Here is a 25,022-nt window from a genome sequence, read left to right on the forward strand (position 1 = left end):
CCAAAACAATTTGGCTTAAAAAGGGCTATTCTAATTTAGATTACCGCCAACTTATCGATGTGGTTTCAAATAGTAATACATGGTGATAGGTGGCAAGCATATATACTGTACGTGTTTGTTATGGGCGAGGAAAAATACATGTACAAATAAAATATATTTTACTTTGTGTTATGCAGTAGTTTAGGGAGGTATTGTAAATGTAAATAAATATTAAGAAACCGCCGGAGTCGCCCATTAATTCCATTAAATCTTTCGTATCAACTACTAACCAATGCATGTTATTCCGTCTCCACTAAATCCTTCCTTACAGGCACATGTGAACGAGGCTTCAGTATCCGTACAAATAGCATTTGCATTGCATGGACTGTATAAATCACATTCATTTGGAGCTATAGAAATGTAAAAAATCAACATTACTTCATTTTTCAATACATTTGATGGTTAACGTTTGAACCCAAGAATAGGAAATGCATGTAAGTCGATCATCCAGCTTATACTGTTGTCGTGAAAAACTGTTCGGATTGTTCTCGACGATTTGGTCTTGTTATAAGAATTGTTTTTATCAATCAATTTTTCAAGAAATTATCTTCAGGATTCAATAGTACGTAGATAGAGAATTGCGACGATTAGTTTGTAACAGTACTTTTTTGCGTAAAAATCAATTCTTATACATTACTAAACGTCCCCTTTATGACGCGACATCGCTCGTGCTACCCACCTCGACATGAACGTTCGATCAAAACGTCCGTCTTATTTTTCAAGAGAGCGAAGTTATCAATTTCGATAACATTACTGGCAACACCTTGTGCTATGTCTCGTAATTGTGAAGCGTCCACAGCGGAACCTATGCCAACGGATATTATAACAACTCCTTTGTTCTTCAGATTCTGAGCAAGCTGCGTAAGATTGGCAGGTGGCTGAGTTTGTGTTTGCTGACCATCTGTTATAACAACAAGTACCTGCATTGGAAGAATTAAAAATCAATATAATTGCATAAGATTAATGTGGCTTTTTTATTACAACGTTGATAAAAACATTGCCTAACCTCATAGATTGCATAGTTTCATTACCTCAGCTGAGTTAATTAGCACTAACCAGTGAAAAAGTATTGGTTCATCGACTGAGATGGAAGCATGGGAATGTATCTAACTAATATTGAAGTTCATATTCACATAGGAGACGTTTTAGTACACTATATAAACATTCTCATTTTCAAGAGGGAGAGCAAGTTTTTTATCAACAGTGTTTATCTCTACTGCATGTTCTTCTATAATACTTTAAACTAAACTAACCTTCGGTAAATTTTGTGCTGGCCTCCAGCCACCGTCGGTTGAAAAGACCTTAGAGTCAGCCATCTTTAATGCCAAATCAATATGAGTTTCGCCTCCTTCGTATGGTAACATACTGATTAAATTATTCACATTCGCTTTCGTCAGATTAGCACCTTGAAGTCTGTTGAAATCGAAGAACACCGAAGCGGTGGTACTGAAGTGAATCACAGCGAAATGAGCAACACCCGGTCCAACGTCGTGTTCACGAACGGCTGCGTATAAAAATTCCTTTATTTGACGGAAATCATCTAGGCCTATAGATCCTGATGTGTCGACTGCGAATGCCATATCAATAGCTCGTTTGCATTCGCCTAAAATTGAAGTGAAAAGTAAACTTTAGTAAAGAGAAACCCCAGCAAAAAAGAAGAAAGGATGTAATTGCAGAAATAATAATAGCTCATCCACAAAATAGACTCAGAGAAAAATCCTACTTGAATACTAGGGTTATTAAAAAAATGCATGCATGATTCGCCGTCTGATATTCAGCAATCTGATAAGATGACGGATGATTCTCTATATATAATTATATACTTATATACATATGGTGATGACTCGTTTTTGACAAATAATTGAATTTAAGCAAGCATGCAGTGTGCTTAAGGTCTGAAAGGTGGACTAGCTTACCTAAGCATTTATATGATCCCATATTGTTAAGGCATTCAAAATCAGACGGACATGGGTTAGATATACACTCATTAATATCTAAACAGGAAAAGAAAAAAAAATTATTACAAAAATGTGAGACTAATTAGACATAACTATGCGAAAAATAGTTCGTATTCATATTTTAATGTGATTATTTCTATGTTAATATTAGTTCAAAGGTGATTATATATTTCACATCCTAATTCGTAATAAGATTGTAAAAGTGGAGAAATTTATTCTAACAAAGATTGTCCGAACATTGTCTTATCTTTTTCTCAAGATCAATAGTTTTTAAAGATCTTGCATTGTGCGTTTGCGCTGGATGTCCGCTTGCAAGAATTCATACCTTGACATGAATGACCATTGTGTAAAAATCCAGGTTCGCACTGACACTCGTACGATCCAACTGTGTTTGTACAGGTCGATCCACTTCCACACGGGTTGTTTACACATTCATCGATATCTTAAAGTTAAAATATATGATTAAGATGAGTTTGCTTCTTGACGGTAAATATTAGTTGACGTTTTGTATTATGGTAGTCTTCGTTTGTGACGTTTAATCTCATGCAGGGTTATGTATGGATGTAAGATATAGCGAAGGCGTCGCCCTGGAAAACACACCTTGGCAGGAAAGAATACCATCTCCGCTGAAACCTTGATGACAGTTGCAACCGAAGGTACCAGGTTGATTAGTACAGGCAGCAAGTTGATGACATGGGTGGCAGGATTGTGAACTACATTCATTGACATCTATTCATAAAAGAAGAGTTATTATTTATTTTATAAGAAAAAAAGAATGTAGACGGAGTTCTTATCAGAAGGAAAAATTGCTGCCGGAAATCTTAAGCAAAGAGCTTCACTCTGCTTGTTACAGAATATAGTACAATAACATTTTTAAGGATATCTTTCATTTACGATGACATTGAAGGAACCAGATTCTGTTCTGAATTATCACATGACATCATAGCTTAGCTGGTTAATATATCAGACAATTATCCCGGGTTTATTTACATCAAAAGTGTCAAAGCCTTTCTCCTTGTAAGAACTGCCACTGATCCTCATATTGCTGTAGAACAACATGAATAACTACGCATGCTTAAAGTTCACTGATAATTCATTTAAGCCACTGCACCTGAAGCTTGTATCTTATTTTTTACGATCAAGAAACTTTTGACTTTGCCAAATTTAAGTTCGTTAGGGTCACCAGTAGTCTCAGATGAATCTTCAATGGCATCAGATAATTTCATAGCTGTCAGTCCAGTTGTGTTCATGTAGTGGAACACAACAAAGCAAGATTTCAACACAATTCTGCTGTCATACGTGTCAGGACTATATAAGAGAAACATGAAAAAATGAAAATGTGCATATTCCATAGCTAGTTTGTCCAAAATTCATCATTATGGTGACACGTTGCAACGAAATTTAGGCATAAGCTAGGTTACACTTCAAAATGAATGAAAAAGCTCTCTTGCAAGGTTGGAACTAGCCCTCTAGCTGTTGCTATACGACGCTGTGAGTTACTGTTCGAAGCCCGATTTGCGCTAACCTGGCTTAAATTTTAAATATTATCTGTTTTTTAGCATTTTTGGATGTCTTTTTTGTTCAGGACTTAGGAAAAGAAAATCTCTTTAGCATCACCTTTGCGGATAAACCTGTTCTGAAGTTTGAATTGTAGATTTGCATTAGCCCAAGTCACCAAGTGGCTTTTGAACAACTAACTGCATAATTTTTTTGTAAACTGCATATTTTCTGCATCTCCTCATGCAATAACTTTCGGCTTTCATAGCACTAAACAAGGTGACATCACATACCTGAAACTATACAACGTTGTTCCAATGAAATAGTTTTTCACGTTAGAATTCCAGAAAAGATAATTCATCTAAAATGTATGTTTTAATGCTTTAACTCTCTTGCAAGAAATATAATTACGCTACACGAGAGGTCCAAATTCGTCCTGTCCCGTGTGAAGGTACCTTATATACGTTGCAGTTGGGTCGCGTTGAATGCAATTCGAACAATAAATAATGACATGATAATCAAATTGAATAGAGTTTATATATCATACATTATCTATTGTTTGAATTCAACGCTATCGAAATGCGACGTATAAAGTAGATAACTTTGGAAACGCAATTACCTCAGCCGTTAGATTTTCTCGGAGTGATTTGTATTCAACAGAACTATTATCATGAAGAGCGGGCGAATACGATGCGCCTTCAGCAAAGACCAAACAAACATGATAACGAAGTGGTTCTAATAAAAATTGAAATTGCTTATTACAATAATGTATCATCTTGTAGAATATGTACATAGGTACACACACGACGAATTGAAATATATTAACTAACAAATAAGTAGAACACATAATTCTCACTTACGAATGCACACAGAGCCAATTCTAATATCGCCACAGGGACACTTTTGAACTGGATCACAGTAGTAACTGCCTAATGTATTAACACAGGTCGTTCCAAGACTGCATGGATTGCCGTTTGAACATTCATTGATATCTGGTAATGAATGATTAAATGACTTAAAATTGTTTTTTTACCAAGAACAAAGTATTTTGACCAACTTTTATAACACTGCAAATTATTGGGGGCGTCTCATCCCCGACACCCCCTTGGCGCCACGCCCTGTCATCCATCAAGTCTAGAAAGTTAGTATGTGATATGCAGGATAGTACAATACTAACATGTCGAGATATTAACATGTTGTGATATCAATTATCTCTATTGCTATTTCAAAAATAGATGTCATGACATGAAGTATATATTCTTCCTCCTCAAATATTAGTTTTGTGACATGCAATTTGGTGGTGATTATAGAATTCAGAAATCGATCTTAGGGCTGGTCATAATTGTTGTGAGCAAGTTATCTTAATGTGAATAGTTATCGGATGTAATTCTTTTTCTATATTTTCTTTTTCAAATCAGTCATTAATGGACTGCACTTTCGTAGCAATCCTCTAATACATCGACCATCTGAGATGTTCACGACAGTTACATGCAACTATAAATAAACAAGTTTTTACGAAATACACACCAAAACATCTCCCCATATCACGTTGGAAGACAAATCCATCCGGGCAGGAACAGGTATACGATCCAACAGTATTGGCACATACACTGCCTGATGGACAAGGATTCGCCGCGCATTCGTTTACATCTAAATGGAAACCGGCAAAATTTCAATATTCAAATTATTCGCCTTTTGTTCTGCAAATAATACAATCTTGCATAACTTATATGGTTGTAAATAACAGAGAACGGAAAAATGAAAAGCATTGGCGATTAACAAATTTCTGCACTAGCTGTAGTTAAAACTTCAATATAGTTCATCAACACAACTGACCGAAGACGTATATGTAATTAAACTGGCCAACAAACCGACATATTACCTGTACACTGATTTCCATTTCCAGTGAAGCCGGCGGGACAATGACACTCATAAGAACCAACGGTATTTGTACATTGAGCCAATTCATGGCATGGTTTTGTTGGACATTCGTCAACATCTGTAAGCACAGAATGGAAAAAGTGTTTATAACAATACGCACAAGCAGTATTTACTGATAAATGAATCGTTAATAAACCATTGTAGTGATGCGGGAGTGTTTTCAAGGAAAGAGATAGTAAAAAGAAGTTACGAACCAGCACAAGTTGTTCCATCTCCAGAGAAACCAGCTTTACAACTGCAGTAAGCTCTGCCATTTGAGAATGCACACACAGCATTGACATCGCAGAGACTAGCGTTAGGACACACACCCAACTCTAGATGGTGCAAAATGTTGTTTGTACAATATTCCAATTGATACGATATGGTTTACAATATGGATAAAACGTATTAATCTTAAAAATACATCAAAACAACTCAACAAGTTCCCAGGGCATTATTGCGATGAGAACGTTTTCCCACCACTGATTAAATCTAGTCCCACCCATGACAGAATGCGCGCGGAGGAAGTTATATAAACACAATGTTCTTACCAACACAAGATTTTCCATCGCCAGTAAAACCTTCTTTACAAACACACTGATGAGATCCAGGGGAGTTTATACAGTTCGCATGCACATGACATGGTTGTTTTGCACATTCATCGATATCTTAAAGAAAATAATAGAAATGCGATGTATAGTGCGAAAATTCGCTTTATTTTAAGGACAATTTTTTTCATCTTAAAGCGAATTTGCTTGATTACAATTAACCCGGTCCCATGGAGAGTCAATCTAGAGATTGCGATTCAAAATTTTTACTTGAAATCATCAATATTTACTTATATATTACAAAATTATTTCTCACCATGACAAACAGTGCCGTTTCCACTATAGCCATCACGGCAACCACACCTGTATGAACCTTCCATATCTGTACAGAGTGACAAGGATGGACAAGGCAATTGTCCATTTACCCGTTCAACACATTCGTCGATATCTGAAACCGATTTTACACAAAAAATGTTTGGCATATTTTGTCACTAATAAGTACCGTAAACAGGAATACGTTTTGTCTTATTTAACAAGACTTTGAGACTATACCGCCATTTTTCTCCTGGTCATCCGTTTTAAAGCGTCTGACCGCCCAGTTCTGTTAAGAAATCAGAATTTCTTACCTCGACAGTAAACACCGGGTCCAGTATAACCAGTTTTACATTTACAATCATAACCACCAACAAAATTGAAACAATTAGCTCGAACGTGGCATGGGAATGTCAAGCAGTCATCAACATCTAAGAAGAATTGAGATTCCTTAACGTTAAGAAAAGTTACAGTTATATGATCTACCTGACTGCCTCTGGATAAGTAGGCCTCAAACATCAATATTAATCATGCAATATTAGACATTCGCACGTGAAATAACTATTATATTTCGACATCAAAACAAACCTCTGCATTGGAAACCATCTCCAGTAAAGAAGGCATTACATCGGCAAACGAATGACCCTGGGAAGTTGGTACAGGTTGCATTCGCATGACAAGGAGATCGCAAACATTCGTTAATATCTACGAAAGCAATTACAATAAAACGAATATTTTATGAGTGCATTTAAATGAGTGATTTTTGTGGGGACCAGCCTGAATGTTTAATTATATTTCGACGCTTCTGTTATAGGAAGTGAGCAGATACCATTTTTTATTGGAAGTGAGCAGATTTCATTTTTTGCTCGTATTTATAAGCCAACACTCACTCACTGTGGTCACTATATGTCGATTTCGAGTTGAAGCTCACTGGAATCTACCTAATGGCTTAAATGGACCATTTTCTTGGTTGTTCACAGTTTACAGGAGTACATACCATCACACGCGATCTGACCATCACCAGTGTAACCTTCCTGACAGGCGCATGAGTATGATCCTACACTGTTGCTGCAAATACCGTTGACATGACACGGCTGCGAGAGACATTCATTAATATCTGAAAAAAAAAAAACATCAATAATAGTGTCCTCTCAGAAACATCTTTCGTGTATAGTCAATTTGCTTTTGTGCGTATAACGAAAGAGTAAAAGGACATACCGGCACAGCTGAAACCATCTCCTGCGTAACCAGGTTTACATTCACAGCGAAAAGATCCTTCAGTATCGAAGCAATTAGCAAGTTGGTGACATGGATTTTGCAAGCATTCATTGATATCTTGAAAAGAAAAACAAGATTCAAAGATTAGATATACATTGGTGGATTAAAGGTATTTTTAAATAAAGTTGAGATACTTGGTAGAGCTCAAGTATACATAGTTTGGTGCGATTATGCTGTTTAGTTATGGTTTAGTGAAGACCATTATCACCATCGGCTATTGTATGTACTCTTCTAGACTTGGCAGCAATTACCCCTCCCCGTCGCCTTGACATTGACTAAATATATCACACTTGTATATGGAAAAGATGTTACCGATCACTTACTGACACAAGTGAGACCATCACCGCTGTAGCCTTGTTTGCAATCACATGAGTACGAGCCAGGGATATTATTGCAATTAGCGTTCACGTGGCAGCTGACAGTCAAACATTCGTCAATATCTGAGAACAATGAATGGCGAAAAGCGTTAAAATACGCGTTTATTGCTAAGACAAATATATTCAGGGGGTGCAAAATAACGATTGTGTAACAATGACATATAGGATGAGATAACAGGGGGGGGAGTAGGGATGAAATGAGTACATATCCAAAGATGCTCCACGGGTGGGCGGCGGTTGGCGGTAACTAATACGGCAGAGGCAAGATGAGTGAAACACAGTAAAACAAAAAAATTCAAATTTGATAGACCTGGGTTATAAGTCGCACTTTGGTAACGTCGATCGAATGCAATTCGCATAATAATGAAGCTTAATGAGGTTTATCATCTCATTATCTGTTGTTTGAATTGCATTCGACGCGACAAAAATGCGACGTTTAACTTAGGCCATTGTGAAATTGAACTTTCTTTGTTTTTTGTCATGGATTCAAATATCAAGGACAGGAAACATGCATAAAAAAGAACAGGACCGGATACTAAAATATATCGTGTCGAGATGCTCACACAAGACAGCAATAAGAAGCCGTGCAAGGACATTGATCGTATTACTAGTTGTCGGAATATCAAATATGTCGTTGCTTGCCTGTACATATTAGACCATCGCCAGAGAAACCAGGCTTGCATTTGCATTCATAACTTCCAACCTTATTAGTACAGTCTGCCTGATCGTGACATGGATTGGATACTACGCATTCGTTAATATCTAAATAAAATGACAAGAATATTACCGAATGCGGTAAAATGGAGAAATTTTTGCTGGTACACGATAAAAACAAGAATATGGATCACACATGATAAAAAAGACTAGTACCATCACAAGTGAAACCATCTCCTGAATATCCTGGTCGGCAACTACAGCTGTACGATCCTGGGAAATTACTGCATTCTCCATTTATATTGCAAGGATTATTTAGGCATTCGTCAATGTCTGTATAAATAAAATACGGGTTTATTATTAGTAACTAAAACAGCCCACAACGATAACAAACAACAACAGACATAATAACTAGTTAACAAGATAACATATTCGAATAGTTCAATTGGAAACATCTCTTCGATAAATTACATACCAACACACTCCTTTCCATTTCTTATGGTATAACCTGTGCCGCACGTACAGAAGTAAGATCCGGGTGTGTTAGTACAGTTTCCTCTCACGTGACATGGTCCACCCAGACATTCATTTATGTCTAAGGAAATTTAAGATGAAAATTTAGGAAGATCCTGGTAGCGTTATTTCACAACAGATGGGACAATATAGAGTATAGAGGTATTAAAATGGCAGTATATACATAGGTAATACATAGGTTTTTCCCCGCACTTACCAATGCAGTTTAGACCATTTCCAATCCATCCAGTTGAACAGGTACAGAAGTATGACCCAGCAGTGTTATTACACACAGCTCGTTCATGACATGGTTTGTTGACAATACATTCGTTAATGTCTGCAAAAGGAATATTTATCAGTCTGATGCAAAATTTAATAGAACACAAAAACAGCAATGAAATACATACGAAATCCTTACAATCTGTTTCACAAAATAGATTCGATGTTTATATATTTCAATGTTCATGCATAGAATAGTATTAATCGTAACTAGTGGAGATTATATTTTGATCAACATGCATGCATCACTTATTTTCTATTATAAAATGAACGAATGATTGGTTTCTTTACCATTGCAAGTGACTCCGTCACCAAAGAATCCCGTTCTACACTGGCATGTGAACGATCCTGGTTGGTTGGTACATATTCCATAATTTGCATCACATGGTTTGCTGTTACATTCGTTAATGTCTGAAATAAAATTTTATTTTAACCTCACAAAGTTCTGCAAGTTTTTTAGTAAATTGTAGTCAATTTATAACATCGACAGCGATTATTTATTTACCTCTACAAAGCTCCCCACTTCCTTCATAACCGGTATTACAGTCACATGTATAAGATCCTTCAGTATTCGTACAAGTAGCCATGGCATGACAAGGATCATCCAAGCATTCATTGATATCTTAACAGACGTAATTCGTTTGAATGTTAAAAATTTATTGACATCCCGGAAAGCTGGCCTATAGATTTGTGCAATGCTCAATAAAATTCGAGTGTGCAAGAAAATGAAATATTTTAATAAATTTCTTTTGTTAAAACGACGAAACCAGCACATTTAGTTCACTTACTGAAACATTTCTAGCTGGATGCTTATCTTATAATTATCATAATTCCTAAAGTACCTCCACAGAAGAAGCCACTTCCGCTGAAACCATCTTTACAGGAACATCTAAATGAACCAGGTGTGTTTGTGCATTTTCCGTCCGTATGACATGGGCTGTTAAGACATTCATTAATGTCTACAAAGAACAATATGTGAAAATCAGCATTTTGGACTTTTATACCAAAACGGAAACAATAAACAATTTCAGTGATATTTCATTTAGGGACAGAATGATGCATACCTGTGCAGACAAGTCCAGTTCCATTATAACCAGTATTGCAGGTACATTTGAATGAGCCTTCTGTATTGGCACACACAGCATTACTATCACATGGATTTGAATCACACTCGTTGATGTCTATAATACAACAAACATGTCTATGGACACGAGCTACGAACAGGAAAGGGCGCATTATGTATGCATGTCAAACGTCACAAACGATCTTGGTAGTTCTGAGGATAACGAGAAAAACAGGAAAATGTTGGTAACCAGCGTTGTAAAAGTCATATATGCAGACCAGATTTAAGAGATTAAAATGAAATTGGTCTCCATATTTTGCGATTGACTTTACTTTACGCAATGCCTCATAAACTAATGATGACACCATGCAACAATCTTATTTGTGTTTCTTACCAATACATCCTGATGGTCTGAGAGCGTAACCTGCAGCACATTGACATGTGAAACCTCCAGGGGTGTTTGTGCAGGCCGATTTGTCTCCACAAGCGTTCGTCAAACATTCGTCAATATCTAAGAAATATGCCACAGAAAGGTTGAAGTAAATTGTGAAAATATTCTCCTTGTTGATATAATTTGGATTCTTACCGACACAGTGGGTTCCATTCCCCTGGTAGCCTTGATTGCAAGTACAGATATATTTGCCAGGAGTATTTCTACATGAAGCCAAAGAGTGGCAGGGACTACGAAGACATTCGTCGATATCTGTATATTACAATAAATATATTATGGTAAAAATGCGCAATATAAAAATGTGTCAAGGCATCCTTTTATAATCTCTAAGAAATGTTAAGTTGAATTTGAATAATTTGATGGCGAATGCATGTTACAGTCAGTAAATATGACTTTTCATCTACTCACCAATACATACAAAACCATTTCCAATATAGCCAGAATAACAGGTGCAAAAGAACGAACCATCAGTGTTGGAACAATGCGCTTTGTCATGACATGGTGCCAACAGACATTCATTAATATCTAGATATGGATTATTGGAATTAACGTCAGATTTAACGTTTTAATGGTAAAAAATGTAATGTTTATGATCTTTGCGAATAAAGCCTTCCCTGCTTGACGGTATGCATGAAAACACGGAGTCGGAGTTCCGGAGTACGGAGTCCCGGAGTACGGAGTCCCGGAGTGAAGTGTCCAAAACTTTAAAACACGGAGTGGTAAAAACACGGAGTCGACGTAAAAACACGGAGTCGACGTAAAAACACGGAGTCGACGTAAAAACACGGAGTCCACGTAAAAACACGGAGTCCACGTAAAAACACGGTTTTTACTCAATATTTTTATTTTATATGTGGTTGCGGGTATTCAGATCCTGTGGAGATGGCTATCCCCTCATTGCAGGGGTGTTGGAAGATGAGATGATTGGCAATGTGGCAATGATGAATATTGATGATTGGTAACATTTGATATGATCCCGTTATAGGAATTGTAGAATGCAGAATATTGTGGATAATTGTGGATTTGAAAATGGTTGAAATGCTACGAATATGTGTTTGTTGTTTGGCAAAACACGGGTGCAATATGGAAACGCATGAGATGCCTTGGCCGGAATGAATGCCGGTTATTGCCATTCTGGTCAAGTCCCTTTCGTTTGTTTTTCGTTGAAAACTGTAGTTACGTTTCATCAGACTCCAAGCATAACTAGGGAAAGCACGTTTCTAACCCGCTAGCAGGTCTTGGAACGACGTGCTCGCATATGTGATTTGTGGTAATGAGCGGAAATTGTGTGACGTGAATTCGTGGTGAGATCGGTGATGATGATGAAGTCCAAATATGTATGAGCATTCTGTTTATCCGTATGTAGTGGGCTGTTCGTTTGCTATTGGGGGCTAATCCCTGAATCGATTGGTTCCTGTTCTCTGAATTGATTGGTTCCATAAAACATCCCCAATGTGTGGTGATTTTGTGAGAAAGGGTGGTATTCAATCCCACGTGTATTCCCGTTAGTGAAATTATAAAGCGCGGCTTGGGAGCGTGCCGGGGAAATGATCATCATCATTGCCACATTGCCAATCATCTCATCTTCCAAAGGCACCCTCCAACACCCCTGCAATGAGGGGATAGCCATCTCCACAGGATCTGAATACCTGCAACCACATATAAAATAAAAATATTGAGTAAAAACCGTGTTTTTACGTGGACTCCGTGTTTTTACGTGGACTCCGTGTTTTTACGTGGACTCCGTGTTTTTACGTCGACTCCGTGTTTTTACGTCGACTCCGTGTTTTTACGTCAACTCCGTGTTTTTACCACTCCGTGTTTTAAAGTTTTGGACACTTCACTCCGGGACTCCGTACTCCGGGACTCCGTACTCCGGAACTTAGACTCCGTGTTTTCATGCATACCCTGCTTGACCAACTAGGCGCATTGGCCAGCTGCATGCATTGACCAATCAGAAACATGCTTAGTCCGCAAATTACGTCATCAGGAAGTCTATAGATCTATCTTACACTGATTATCAAGTTTAAAAAAACCCTTCTTCTGACTTATATTGAAAGATTAATGGCGTGAAATCCACAAAACTTAAAGTATTTGAAGACCTGCTGACCTCTACAAGTCGTTCCATTTCCACTGTAGCCAGTATTGCAAGAACACATGTACGATCCATGTGTGTTTGTACATGTTGCGTTATCGTGACAAATATCCGCTTGTAAACATTCGTCTATGTCTAAAACAGAGCAACACTGTCATTAAATTTTCCAACTACAGGCCATGCATGATTTGAACAAAATTGTGAAAAAACAGTAAACATACCAACACACAAGAAACCATTTCCAGAGAAGCCTGTCTGACATGCGCAGGTGTAGCTACCAGCCGTGTTCCTGCAAATACCGTTCACGTGACACGGATCATCATCGCACTCATTGATGTCTAACAAGATGAAAAAAATTCAAATTATCGCTAACAAATTATATAAGAATAACAATACCTTAGAGTTGGGATCAATTTAGAATATCTCTGATGATTCTCTCAATTTCAATATAAGAAGGAATAGTTTTATTTTCATTTCACGTTCGGCAAAACTTATTATTATTGTTATAAATATTGCAAATTCTATTGAAATTTATTGATCCTGCTACTTCAGGGGATCAGATCCGGACAATCATACAGAAATAATTTCAAAAACTTACCAACACATATCTTTCCATTTCCAGTGTATCCTGTGTTACAAGTACAAATAAAACCTCCATTTGTATTTGTACATGTTCCTGATGGTCCATCTGCGCAGTCGTCCGTGTTGGTCAGACATTCATCAATGTCTAATTAGAGTCAAAGAACAAGTTTAGTTTATTTTTAAAAACCTTGTTTTTCAAGTTTATTTATTTCTGTATCTGACGATATTTGATATGAACGAATTGCATTAATCGACGCAAGGAATAATTATAATCGGCCTTCAGACTGCGTAATTAAACAATAATTAATGGTACGATTGTAAAGGCATGCATTAGTTACTTTAAGAAGAAGAATACTGTACATACCAACACAATTAACTCCATCTCCAGAGAAACCAACATCGCAAGCACATTGGTAGGTCCCGGGACGGTTTGTGCATGTTGCAAATCTGTGACATGGGTTCGCATCACATTCATTGATGTCTACGTTTTTAAAAGAAATATAATAATTATAATGATAACAACTATACAGGAATAAAAACGTCAGCAAACCGTATTTTAAGATGCTGAAAAAATATATTAATTTACCTGTACACTGCAGTCCATTTCCTCTATAACCATCCTTGCAAGTACAGTAATGGCTGCCAATTGTGTTTGTACACGTGGCATCAACGTGACAGGGATTGGTCAAACATTCGTCGATATCTACAAAATAAAAATTGACGATTGCATTCACTCAGTTTTCTGGCATTTCGGTTAATTTGCGTTCTGTTCAGTTCGGTTCACTACAACATTATTTTACCGGCACAAAATTGTCCATCTCCAGTAAAACCAGTTTTACAGTAACAACGGTGGGTACCATCCCTGTTTTCGCACGTAGCATTTGCGTGGCAAGGATTATCTAAACACTCGTCTTTGTCTATGAGAGAGAGAGAGAATAAGGACCATTAATAAAATTCCACAATTATAATTTAACAGTATAGCTATATACAACAAATATATAGTAAATCTGTTATTTTTATATGATTAAGAGAGCTGTTATTAGTAAGTAGTTGTCACTTCATTTTACTTTATACTTTACAACAACAATGGAAAAAACTGAAAAATTATAATATTAGTATGCATACAAACCTGCGCAGTTAATACCATCTCCAACATAACCCGCTCTACAGGCACACTCAAACGATCCGTCCGTATTGGTACAATTTGCATTGATGTGACAAGAGGTTGCAGTAAGACATTCGTTTATGTCTAAAATATAATAAGTAATGAAGGTTTAATTATGACATAATTTTCCGACTTTACGTCATTATTTCTAAGTAGTCAAATTAAATAGATGAGGCGAAGGTCTAAGACTGTAACTATGCAAATGCACGATCTATAAGTTTTTATCATACGCATTATTCATATATACTCATTTACAACTTTGAAGTTTACTCATATACGCCCATTTACTACTTTGAAGTTTTATATACCTACCTACACACTGGATTCCATTTCCAGTGTATCCAACTTTACAGCGACACTGGTGTGACCCAGGGATGTTTAAGCAATCAGCATTTTGATGACATGTATTTAACGCTGGATCAATACACTCGTTTATGTCTGAAAAGATGTAACGTATTGATTAGTTTATATATAGTCGCTACTATATAATTTTTTTTTCACTCTAAAATTACCCATTGTTTGGTAAGACTTTGAATAAACCTTAGGCGTAACATTCCTAAATTGAGGAACCTTTTTAATGATTGTTATCTCTAAAGCTGTTATTTTTTGCTTTCCATGATTTTTGAACGATTGAAAAATCACTATCCGAGAGTATATACTTTTTATCCGTGTTGGGAAACTGTGGAAATTAGAGCAGTATTTCTTCACGTCTGCGTCGTAGATTTTATGCGTCTTAAACTCGCTAGTGCATTCATGAAAGATCGAGTATTCCACGAAATATCCTCGTAGTTTTGCGAGGGCCTTGGCACAAAACTCTCGGCAGACTTCCTCGTATAAAATATTTCACTACGGCTAGTGACATTATGAAGAGTAATAGTAGTTAAACTATACGAACTTACCAGTGCATATGAAACCTGAGCCCTCATAACCAGAATTACAGACACACGAAAATGATCCAGCATTATTAGTACACCTGGCATTAGCATGGCATGGGTCGTTATCACATTCATTGATATCTAATAAAACGAAAACAGTAGAGGTATGATACTAAAAACGTAATACACTAAAGTGTTTTAGTCAGTCTAAGGATATATACTATAGTAAATTAATCCATTCCCAAAATCTAGAAGCTTGAAAGTAGAACTTTTAATGAACTATAATCGCCTCCAAAAAGTTCACTTATCGATCGCAATACTTACCCACACAATTAAAGCCGTCTCCGGAGTACCCAACATTACACGCACATGTATAGCTTCCGGGCATATTTTGACACGCAGCATTAGCGTGACATGGATTTGTTTGGCATTCATCAATATCTGTGAAATACATGTTGTTGATTAGATGTTTACAAATTATATATAGACCTACGTTCAATCTGGATTGGAACATATCTGAACGCTTAAACGGGCTTCTGTGGAGCATGAATCACTAACCAGTACAGATAAAACCATCTCCGGTGTAGCCAGTTTTACACTTGCAAATGAAAGAACCAAATGTGTCCGTGCAATTTGCATTTGAATGGCATGGACTGTCTACTACACATTCATTGATGTCTAAAAAACAGAAATATTGAATATTAAATAAGGTGAATAAGGGAATTTGCCAAGCCTGTTTATAATTGACACTTGACTTGTTATTATTAAAATCTCGTCAGTAATATACGTACTATTACATATTTCGCCATTTCCACTGAATCCTGGTTTACATTTACAAGCAAATGAACCTTTGCTGTTCGTGCAGGTACCGTTAGGAGAACATGGATTTGTCAAACACTCGTTGATATCTGAAAAAAATTGAAATTGAGAAAAAAATATTAACGGTCTGCTAACATGAATGTACGAATATTAACCCCTCCCCTCCCTCCTCACACACCCGCACTTAACGATCTTCCTCGGGTCATGTGAGTAAAACAATTACACAAGAAATTGTCAGCTCCTGTTACACATGCAAGGTGCAAACCAATCAGCTAGGCACTGTGTTGAAATGCGGTCATTTGTTGTATTTCAAATGGATTTAAATGTAAAGCAATGATGAATGGGTCGTCGTGGTTGATAGTAGACAAAACTTGTATCACTTACCAACACAAGATGTTTTACCATCACCAGTGTGACCAGGATTACAAGCACATGTGAAGGAACCCTGCGTATTTGTACATTTGGCATCCACGTGACAGAAATTGAATAAAACACATTCATCAATATCTACAATACAATAAACGTTGTTATAAGATACCATATCAACAGTTTACAAGATGCTTTAAAAATTTGATCGAAATATTTTTATCATTACAATGCATTATGCATGCAACCACTTTACAGATTGTTAAATACATCACCTGTACACGTCCTTCCATCCCCAGTGTACCCTGGATTGCAATTACATTCATAAGATCCAGCAGTATCCCTGCATGTAGCAAACTGACTGCAATTATGAGTCCCAGTGGCACACTCGTCAATGTCTAGGAAATAGATAACAGCACGGTTAAAAAATGAATCGTTTATAGATTCAACAAAAAATAAGAGGTACGCGTTTGCCATGGGGTAGTGATGTTATTTTATAAAATCAATTTTGGTTAAACAACAAAAACCAAATAATTTGAGAACATTAGATCTATTTTGTCATATGAAAAAATTTCGAGTGCGTCGCTCATGAAAAGCTTACCCTTTCAAGAGAATGATTAAATTTTTACTTACTGAGACAAACGAAACCATTTCCAGAGTATCCAGGTTTGCACGTGCATTGGAAAGAACCCGGAGTATTAGCACAAGAACCATCTGTATGACATGGTGATCCAGCACATTCATCAATATCTGAAGATAAACAAACAGCAGGATAAGAAAAATCACATATCAGCATTTCCCGACAACGGTTTTTCACGACTCATCCTATGATTCATAAAAACGCATGTGACAGATTTGTTTTCTCACCGGAACAACTTAATCCGTTTCCAGTGTATCCTGTTTTGCAGGAACAATCAAATGACCCAGGTGAATTCGAACACGCAGCGTTTGAATCACAAGGGGCCTCCACGCACTCGTTGATATCTATACGTAAAATAAAATCAAAAGCGAATGAATAAAGCTTAGAAAGAGTAAAATCATGTGGCTAGCATACTCTATCGTTCTGCGCACATATTCATGTAAGTAGATCGAACTATCTTTACCAAAAATTAACGTGGTGCGCATGTCTTCCCGTATCGCGGACGGCAGAAATTACAACTTCTACTTCTTAATCTCTTATAATTGATTTACGACTCATTATAATCATCATGAAAATTATATAATGATCATACCAGCACACTGTAGACCATTTCCAGAATAACCTGTCTGACAACTACATTTGAAAGAACCAATCGTGTTGACGCAGTTGGCCAGGGTGTTGCAGGGTCTAGTTACATTACATTCGTTGATATCTGCAAGTGGATTAAAACATTACATGTCAAGATTGAAATTCATTTGATTTCATATCAAGGCCTGATTCACACTAGATCTTAAGAAACGGGGATCCATTGTGATTATTTTCCGACAGACAAGGGATTTTGCTCACCAGTGCACTCCCTCAGACAAAGTGTGAACCTTCTTTTATAATCACTATATAATATTCAGTGTATATGTGAAGTTTGATGAGTTAATTTGGAATTGAATTAGCTTTTCTTACCATTACAAATCAATCCATTTCCTTGGAAGCCAGGGTTACAACGACATAAGTAGGATCCAGGGCTGTTTGTACAGTTAGCGTTATCGTTAGGATCACATGGTTTGCCTGGACACTCGTTAATATCTGAGAAACAAGATATCAAAAATATGAGATTCATTAAACTCAAGAGTGTGTACTATAACTAGCTATGTACCTACACTCAGTATATTTAGAATATTCGTTTTGCTTTTAAAAGAAGTAATATAATGATCAAGTGTTTTATAGTTGAACTTACCAACACAGATTTGACCATTTCCCACGTATCCAGTATTACAACTACAAGTGAACGATCCTATATTGTTTTGGCATGTAGCTTGGGAATGACAAGAACTTGATACTTTACATTCGTCGATGTCTAATAACAGAAGTATGAAAAAATAATATTAGTTGATGTCTCCAAAAATGTGTGTGTGTGAGACTTGTGTAAATTTTTAAAAACATTCCTAAATTTAAGATAATCGAGGATTAGCCTGTATATCCTTGTCATAAAAAAGATCGGTTGCTGATTGCGCAACTGTACGTACCCGCACAATTGAATCCATTGCCAAAGAATCCTGTTTTACAAGTACAGAGGAAGGAGCCAATCGTGTCTTCACATCGTGCATTGGTGTCACAAGGACTCGTTAGACATTCGTCGATATCTAAAAAAAGTAAAGTTTTTTATTTACGCCTTCTTTCTGCTTCACGTCACATTTATTTTATATGGATAAAAGGGGATAAGAGGAAGAAGTTATCCTCCTACCTTGACCCAAACTACAAACTACTTACTAGTGCAGACAGCACCATCGCCAGTAAAACCAGTAGTGCAGTTACACATGTATGAACCAATCAGATTTGTACAAGTGGCTCGACCAGCAGCGCAAGGGAATGGATTTTGCTCACATTCATTGATGTCTGAAGACAGAATTTAGAGGACGTATATAGTAAAAAGTTGAGAAATAACTAGAATACTAATATAGGAGTTAAATAATATTATCTGACAAGGGCTGCGTTACCGGGGTGTCAGTGTCACTGGGGCGTGATAAATGGGAAAAACGTGATTACTAAATAAGAAAATGACCTATTGGTCAACCCCCTCTCCCTTCTAAATAACTCCGCTGTCCGTGACAGCCCAGGAGAAAAATTGAAAAAGTAAATAAACATGCTGAGAAAAGCAATTTCAAAATCTCCGACAAACCTGAGCAAAATAGTCCATTTCCGTTAAAGCCAGGCTTACACGTGCATTGAAATGATCCAACTGTATTTGCACAAGTTGCATGGACGCTGCATGGGTTACCGAGACATTCATCGATATCTACAAAAAAAGTTGTTGTAATATGTGAATCCAGATATATTTTACATCTGGTTGAATGCGCGAGGCAGTTTCGAACTCACCATTACAAAGAAGCTTTCCATCTCCCGAGTAACCAATATTGCAAGCACATCTATAAGATCCTTGTGTATTAGTACAGGTAGCCCTAGCGTGGCACGGAGAAGTTGTTGAATTGGTACATTCATTGATATCTAAATAGAGAAAATTTACACTCGGCAACTGCGTAGTTTAATATTGTGATGGTGCTACTTTGAGTGACCACGGTGAGACCTTTGCCGTTTACTAGTCCAATGCTCCTTCAACTGAGCTACTATACCAGCTGACTAGACGTCAAGATTAGCTACGGATATAATTAGCTACGTATATATCTAATGTATATAACAAGTTCATAAAACATACATAAGCATGAAGAAGGATAAGAAAATCAAGAACAAAAATTCGGTTTTATTTCGGGTCCTCTTTTCATGGGCCATGCAGGATAACCCAGGCTGAGTATTTAAAAAAATCTTTACATATTAAAGATGTATTGTTGCAAAGAAACAACTCCATTTGCACACCACCAAGGTTAGCTCGGACAACAACGTTCAGCTTTGAAATTTGTTTACCTTCACAAAGGACACCATTTCCAGTATATCCTTGGTTGCAGGTACAAGTGTAGGAACCAAGCGTGTCTACACAAGTGGCTTGAGCATGGCATGGATCATTTCTGCATTCGTTGATATCTGTGCATGGTATTAAGGCGACAAATAAGATATTATCCTAATCAAGGACTCGATAATCACTTAAAAATATTAGCGCTTCTAGGTTCCTTCATTCATTAAAAATGTTTAAATTTGAACATGTTCCATGCACTCGCCATGCAGGCATGTAAAGCTAAATTTTTTATGGTGGTGATGTATACAAGACAATAATATTAATTTTTTGGGTCATATACACAGTCTGACTCAAGCTCTTTACCGAAGTTATCGTTATATAATAAAGATTTGTAGGAAGAATATTAACTATATAGCACCGGTCCACACCCATGCACTGCCACAATACGAGTCAAAAGTTAAAATTGAACGCCGGCCTCTGTAAAATTGTGTTGGTAGATGTTCACTCACACTGAGAATGATTGAACATGTAAGAGAAGTAAAGCAAATCCATGTTCTCATAATTGATGATACAGTTGAAATACTAACATCGAATAAATAATTATAAGGTTAATCTCGCTAAATTTGTCAGCGTGACTGATGAGCTCTTAAAATGCAGATGTAAGTCTAACACAAAATCAGTAATATTTTATTGATCAAAGCAATTTATAACGTAAAGGTCGATAAACGAAAAAAGAGAATGTTTACTTACTGACACAGGTGACTCCGTCTCCGGCGAATCCAGAGTTACAATTACAAAGATAACTGCCTCGTGTGTTTGTACATGTAGCGTTTGTGTCACATGGGTTATTATCGCATTCATCAATATCTAAATAAAAGGGAAAATGATTTCACATACCATAGAAAAAAGCTTATCAAACGGTCAGTTCCGCCAGAATAACAGCAAAGATTTCTGTAAAACTATAATAAGTATTAGCTTTTCTCATTTGTTCTTTTTCTGTGTTATATATAATTCAGTGAAAAGTCAAACAAAGTACCTTATTTTGAAAGAATTTCGTTTCGTCTGGATCAAGGCCATAAACCAGTCATTGACTGGTATGTATGGAAAAATAAACTATTGCCTCACCTGCACATGTTAATCCATTTCCTATGAAACCTGTTTTACAAGTACACGTGAAAGAACCAGGAGTGTCAGCACAGACCGCATCAACACTACAAGGACTCAATGTCGTACATTCATCGATATCTTAAATAAATAAAAACTTTTATATAAAAACGGGTTCATCCTTCAGAGAAATTGAATTTGAAAGTTGTATCAAAATTTGCAGCACTGATGTATCATAAAAACTAACGGTATTTTAATAGATTTTAATGGCTCAATAATTAGACACTTACTTGTGCAAGTAAATCCATCTCCTTTATAGCCTGTGTTACACGTACACGTGAAAGTACCTGGAAGATCATCGCACTTGGCATTTGGGTCACAAGGATCTGTCAAACACTCGTTGATATCTGTTGATGATAAAAGCAGTTAGTACTGATATTCTTAGAAAATCCCATGAAATTACTATTCAATATGTTAATTTTAAAAACACAAAAACATATATTTAACAGCACGTATTGAAATTTCACTACTCTGCATACTCTCAGTCTATACTTACTAATACAAGCGAAACCATCTCCAGAATAGCCAGCATTACATGTACATGTAAATGATCCTACGGTATTTACGCATTTCGCTGAATTATGACATCTGTTCGGATCCAAGCATTCGTCAACATCTAAAAAAAACATCGTCTTAAACTCGTGTTATGAACTTAAAAACTGGCAAAAGCAAATATGAACCAACAAACCAAGGTAAAAAAACACCTTGTATCAAAAAAGGTATGCTGCAAATATTTCAAATTAAACCGTATTATACCTAGACAGATGAAGCCATTTCCGGCATACCCGGTATCACAGGTGCAGGTAAACGATCCATCAGTGTTTTTACAAGTGGCGAATTGATGACACGGATTGCCGTTACATTCATTGATATCTGAACAAAACAGGTAAATATATTGGTAACAAACAAGAAGCAGCGTGGTCTTTGGACGTCCTAACAAATAAGATGAAACAAAGAACCTCTGCGCTTTGTCACACATGCAAACTGTCCTGAGGAAGGCTTAAAGGTCGGAAAGACCAGAGATTTTCCTATTTAAGCAATTTTTTCCACCATATTTATAGAAAAACTTGATATTTAAGAACGTAGAAGGCTGTGCGTTCTGGTTTCTGAAGAAACAATCGATAACCTAAAGGTCCGTTCAACGGATGTTTAATAGTCTGTTGACTTGCAATGTATGTGGGCAGCAAATCAAACCAACGCAGTATTGCTTTATCAGTAACTGACTTCATTCCATACGTCAAAAGTGAATTGGATCTAACAAAATTGGATCGTGTGAATAGACCTTAAAACAGCAGTGTTTGATTTATATTCATCTATTTCCTCTTTCTGAATAAAAGTCTGATTTTTTGGAAACATTCAGCATGGATCGAACGTTTGCGCACTGCACTCACCATTACATGTTGTTAAACCGTTTCCAGCATAACCAGGTTTACAGCTACAGTTAAAGCCTCCAAATGTATTTGTACAGATTGCATTTACATGACAAGGGTTTCTGTTGCATTCCCCGATATCTGAAAAGCAATTGGAAAATGAAATAGTTTGTGCCCGTGAGGTACGTCAGGTGCGGATTAACTTGATTAGTCCATTTACTGAGAGATCTCTATTAATAAAAACCCATAACATATGTGGTGATACCAGACGTACCGGTACAGTTGACCCCGTCTCCATTAAAGCCTGCTTTACATGTACACTCAAATGATCCAGGTGTGTTCGTGCAGATTGCTAACGTATCGTGACAATTGTCAGTTCCAAGAGTACATTCATCATCGTCTACAGGTGGAAAATTAAGAACAAGAAGTCACGTTAGCAATAAATTTATAATAGATTTCCTCACTGCCCTCAAAACATTTTAATCAATTCTGTTTAACAACTATAACATGGCTTTAGATAATTACTTTCAGTGTGCATTTAAATTTTAGCCTAACAGCAATATTTCGGTGGGAGAATTACGCGACAGGTATTATAACGAACGTACAAAGGAAATATCTTACCAACACACACACGCCCATTTCCAGAGTATCCAGGATTACAAGCACAAGTATAAGAGCCCTCAGTGTTTGTGCACGTGGCAATACCCACAGCACAGTTATCAAGATTATTAAGGCATTCATCAACATCTAAATGATGCATATTAAAAGCATGTCAGGAAAGATACATCACAGGTCTTCTATAGGTTATTTTAACACACGTTCAAATTGGGATCAATGTTAATAGGAAATAAACTGAAATTAATAACTCTGCCCTAAATGGGTTTATTCATCTCAATGGGTTCCCCAAAAAGCAGGGTGTAAACTAAATTTACTGTGCAGGTAAATGACAGGAAAGTCTCGTTTTCGTGTTAAAAACAATTACCTCGACAGTTTACACCATCTCCTTCATACCCTGCATTACATCGACATTCAAATGAACCGATGATGTTGGTGCAGGTGGCAAATTGATGACAGTCATCAGTATTCCGATTGCACTCATCAATATCTGTTGTCAAAGGAATGTGAATAATTAGCAGTTTCAACCGGCTTTATTACAAGTAGTCATTTTTTGTGTGAAGTTGTTTGTCATGAAAACGCATGTCATATTTAGTTCAAGTTCATTTTCAAATGGGTTACCTGTTTACTACAAAAGAGTGCATGATTACGGACGTGACATACCATTACAAGTTCTTCCATCTCCAGTGTAGCCTGTATTACAGATGCACTTAAACGATCCTTGTGTATTTGAACACTGTGCATTGCTGTGACAATTATCTTGGTTTAATAAACACTCGTCAATATCTACAATTTAAGATATATATTGAACAAGTGACATATATTTACTGTGCACTAATTTCTCTACCCCCAAATTTCCGCTTCGAAGGACAAAAATTTCACTTCCTATATACAGGGTGTCTCAAAAAAAACGCAACCACTTAAATATGCAAGAATATTAATATTGTTCGGGTTTGCACCATAGTTGAGCTAAAATGCTTTTAGCATTTTATATAAAGGATTAAAAGCCATTTTCAATTCCCAGAGGTGCTTATCTATTGTGCTTTAGAGCTGTATTAATGTGCTTCCATATTTAAGGTTGGTTGCGTTTTTTTTGAGACACCCTGTATACTATATACACTTTCTAAAAATTGGTGAACAATTTTTATAATTATATAGACTTCAATGAATATAAGTTTTCATAGATGCACACGGTTCATCCACAATAATATATACCTGAACAAATGACTCCATTTCCATTGTATCCTGCTTTGCAGGCACATTGGAATGATCCCACAATGTTGGTACAGTTGGCGTTGGTATGACAATTGTCCATATTTCTTCCACATTCGTCAATATCTAAATAAAGTTGCGCAGATTATATCAGTTAAACGGTTATGGTAATTACTTTGTATTTCCAGGTAATATTGCTCTGTTGCATATCATATCATGAAATCTTTAATCTGAAGACTTCAGCAATCTTATTTTGACTAAAGTTATATACATTCATAACATATTCGCTAACTATGTAAAGCGTTCGTTAGCTGACCATAGAGAATCA

General features: G+C 36.6%; 1 protein-coding gene across 6 annotated transcripts in view; it reads right to left on the reverse strand.

Annotated features, from left to right (window-relative positions):
- LOC114533022 (fibrillin-2-like) overlaps window positions 1-25,022 on the reverse strand; it is a 48,831-nt gene that overhangs the window by 7,665 nt on the left and 16,144 nt on the right. For 4 of the 6 annotated variants that reach the window (XM_028554781.1, XM_028554711.1, XM_028554636.1 and 1 more), the window contains 66 exons: window positions 24,698-24,820; window positions 24,146-24,268; window positions 23,850-23,972; window positions 23,489-23,614; window positions 23,142-23,267; window positions 22,889-23,008; window positions 22,254-22,370; window positions 21,994-22,113; window positions 21,728-21,844; window positions 21,459-21,578; window positions 21,084-21,200; window positions 20,345-20,461; window positions 19,802-19,930; window positions 19,605-19,721; window positions 19,196-19,321; window positions 18,952-19,068; window positions 18,663-18,782; window positions 18,389-18,511; window positions 18,024-18,143; window positions 17,659-17,775; window positions 17,425-17,541; window positions 17,067-17,189; window positions 16,810-16,932; window positions 16,398-16,514; window positions 16,165-16,284; window positions 15,931-16,047; window positions 15,631-15,747; window positions 15,044-15,169; window positions 14,696-14,815; window positions 14,367-14,483; window positions 14,153-14,269; window positions 13,931-14,047; window positions 13,583-13,711; window positions 13,206-13,322; window positions 13,000-13,119; window positions 11,298-11,414; window positions 11,025-11,141; window positions 10,833-10,949; window positions 10,440-10,556; window positions 10,218-10,334; window positions 9,881-9,997; window positions 9,667-9,786; window positions 9,314-9,433; window positions 9,059-9,178; window positions 8,800-8,916; window positions 8,572-8,691; window positions 7,876-7,992; window positions 7,493-7,609; window positions 7,272-7,391; window positions 6,863-6,979; window positions 6,589-6,705; window positions 6,279-6,410; window positions 5,966-6,082; window positions 5,630-5,749; window positions 5,377-5,493; window positions 5,022-5,144; window positions 4,355-4,486; window positions 4,114-4,229; window positions 3,788-3,855; window positions 3,109-3,305; window positions 2,598-2,726; window positions 2,323-2,439; window positions 1,956-2,033; window positions 1,293-1,642; window positions 719-959; window positions 270-389 (listed from right to left, as the gene is read on the reverse strand). In XM_028554781.1, coding sequence (XP_028410582.1) covers window positions 270-389; window positions 719-959; window positions 1,293-1,642; window positions 1,956-2,033; window positions 2,323-2,439; window positions 2,598-2,726; window positions 3,109-3,305; window positions 3,788-3,855; window positions 4,114-4,229; window positions 4,355-4,486; window positions 5,022-5,144; window positions 5,377-5,493; window positions 5,630-5,749; window positions 5,966-6,082; window positions 6,279-6,410; window positions 6,589-6,705; window positions 6,863-6,979; window positions 7,272-7,391; window positions 7,493-7,609; window positions 7,876-7,992; window positions 8,572-8,691; window positions 8,800-8,916; window positions 9,059-9,178; window positions 9,314-9,433; window positions 9,667-9,786; window positions 9,881-9,997; window positions 10,218-10,334; window positions 10,440-10,556; window positions 10,833-10,949; window positions 11,025-11,141; window positions 11,298-11,414; window positions 13,000-13,119; window positions 13,206-13,322; window positions 13,583-13,711; window positions 13,931-14,047; window positions 14,153-14,269; window positions 14,367-14,483; window positions 14,696-14,815; window positions 15,044-15,169; window positions 15,631-15,747; window positions 15,931-16,047; window positions 16,165-16,284; window positions 16,398-16,514; window positions 16,810-16,932; window positions 17,067-17,189; window positions 17,425-17,541; window positions 17,659-17,775; window positions 18,024-18,143; window positions 18,389-18,511; window positions 18,663-18,782; window positions 18,952-19,068; window positions 19,196-19,321; window positions 19,605-19,721; window positions 19,802-19,930; window positions 20,345-20,461; window positions 21,084-21,200; window positions 21,459-21,578; window positions 21,728-21,844; window positions 21,994-22,113; window positions 22,254-22,370; window positions 22,889-23,008; window positions 23,142-23,267; window positions 23,489-23,614; window positions 23,850-23,972; window positions 24,146-24,268; window positions 24,698-24,820 — 8,259 coding nt within the window. The remainder of the gene's footprint in view (window positions 1-269; window positions 390-718; window positions 960-1,292; window positions 1,643-1,955; window positions 2,034-2,322; window positions 2,440-2,597; window positions 2,727-3,108; window positions 3,306-3,787; window positions 3,856-4,113; window positions 4,230-4,354; window positions 4,487-5,021; window positions 5,145-5,376; window positions 5,494-5,629; window positions 5,750-5,965; window positions 6,083-6,278; window positions 6,411-6,588; window positions 6,706-6,862; window positions 6,980-7,271; window positions 7,392-7,492; window positions 7,610-7,875; window positions 7,993-8,571; window positions 8,692-8,799; window positions 8,917-9,058; window positions 9,179-9,313; window positions 9,434-9,666; window positions 9,787-9,880; window positions 9,998-10,217; window positions 10,335-10,439; window positions 10,557-10,832; window positions 10,950-11,024; window positions 11,142-11,297; window positions 11,415-12,999; window positions 13,120-13,205; window positions 13,323-13,582; window positions 13,712-13,930; window positions 14,048-14,152; window positions 14,270-14,366; window positions 14,484-14,695; window positions 14,816-15,043; window positions 15,170-15,630; window positions 15,748-15,930; window positions 16,048-16,164; window positions 16,285-16,397; window positions 16,515-16,809; window positions 16,933-17,066; window positions 17,190-17,424; window positions 17,542-17,658; window positions 17,776-18,023; window positions 18,144-18,388; window positions 18,512-18,662; window positions 18,783-18,951; window positions 19,069-19,195; window positions 19,322-19,604; window positions 19,722-19,801; window positions 19,931-20,344; window positions 20,462-21,083; window positions 21,201-21,458; window positions 21,579-21,727; window positions 21,845-21,993; window positions 22,114-22,253; window positions 22,371-22,888; window positions 23,009-23,141; window positions 23,268-23,488; window positions 23,615-23,849; window positions 23,973-24,145; window positions 24,269-24,697; window positions 24,821-25,022) is intronic. The other 2 variants (XM_028554844.1, XM_028554913.1) reach the window with 2 other exon arrangements.

Source organism: Dendronephthya gigantea, unplaced genomic scaffold (genome assembly GCF_004324835.1).
Source record: "Dendronephthya gigantea isolate DGI-Jeju-01 unplaced genomic scaffold, DenGig_1.0 000000F, whole genome shotgun sequence".
Taxonomy (NCBI): Eukaryota; Metazoa; Cnidaria; class Anthozoa; order Malacalcyonacea; family Nephtheidae; genus Dendronephthya; species Dendronephthya gigantea.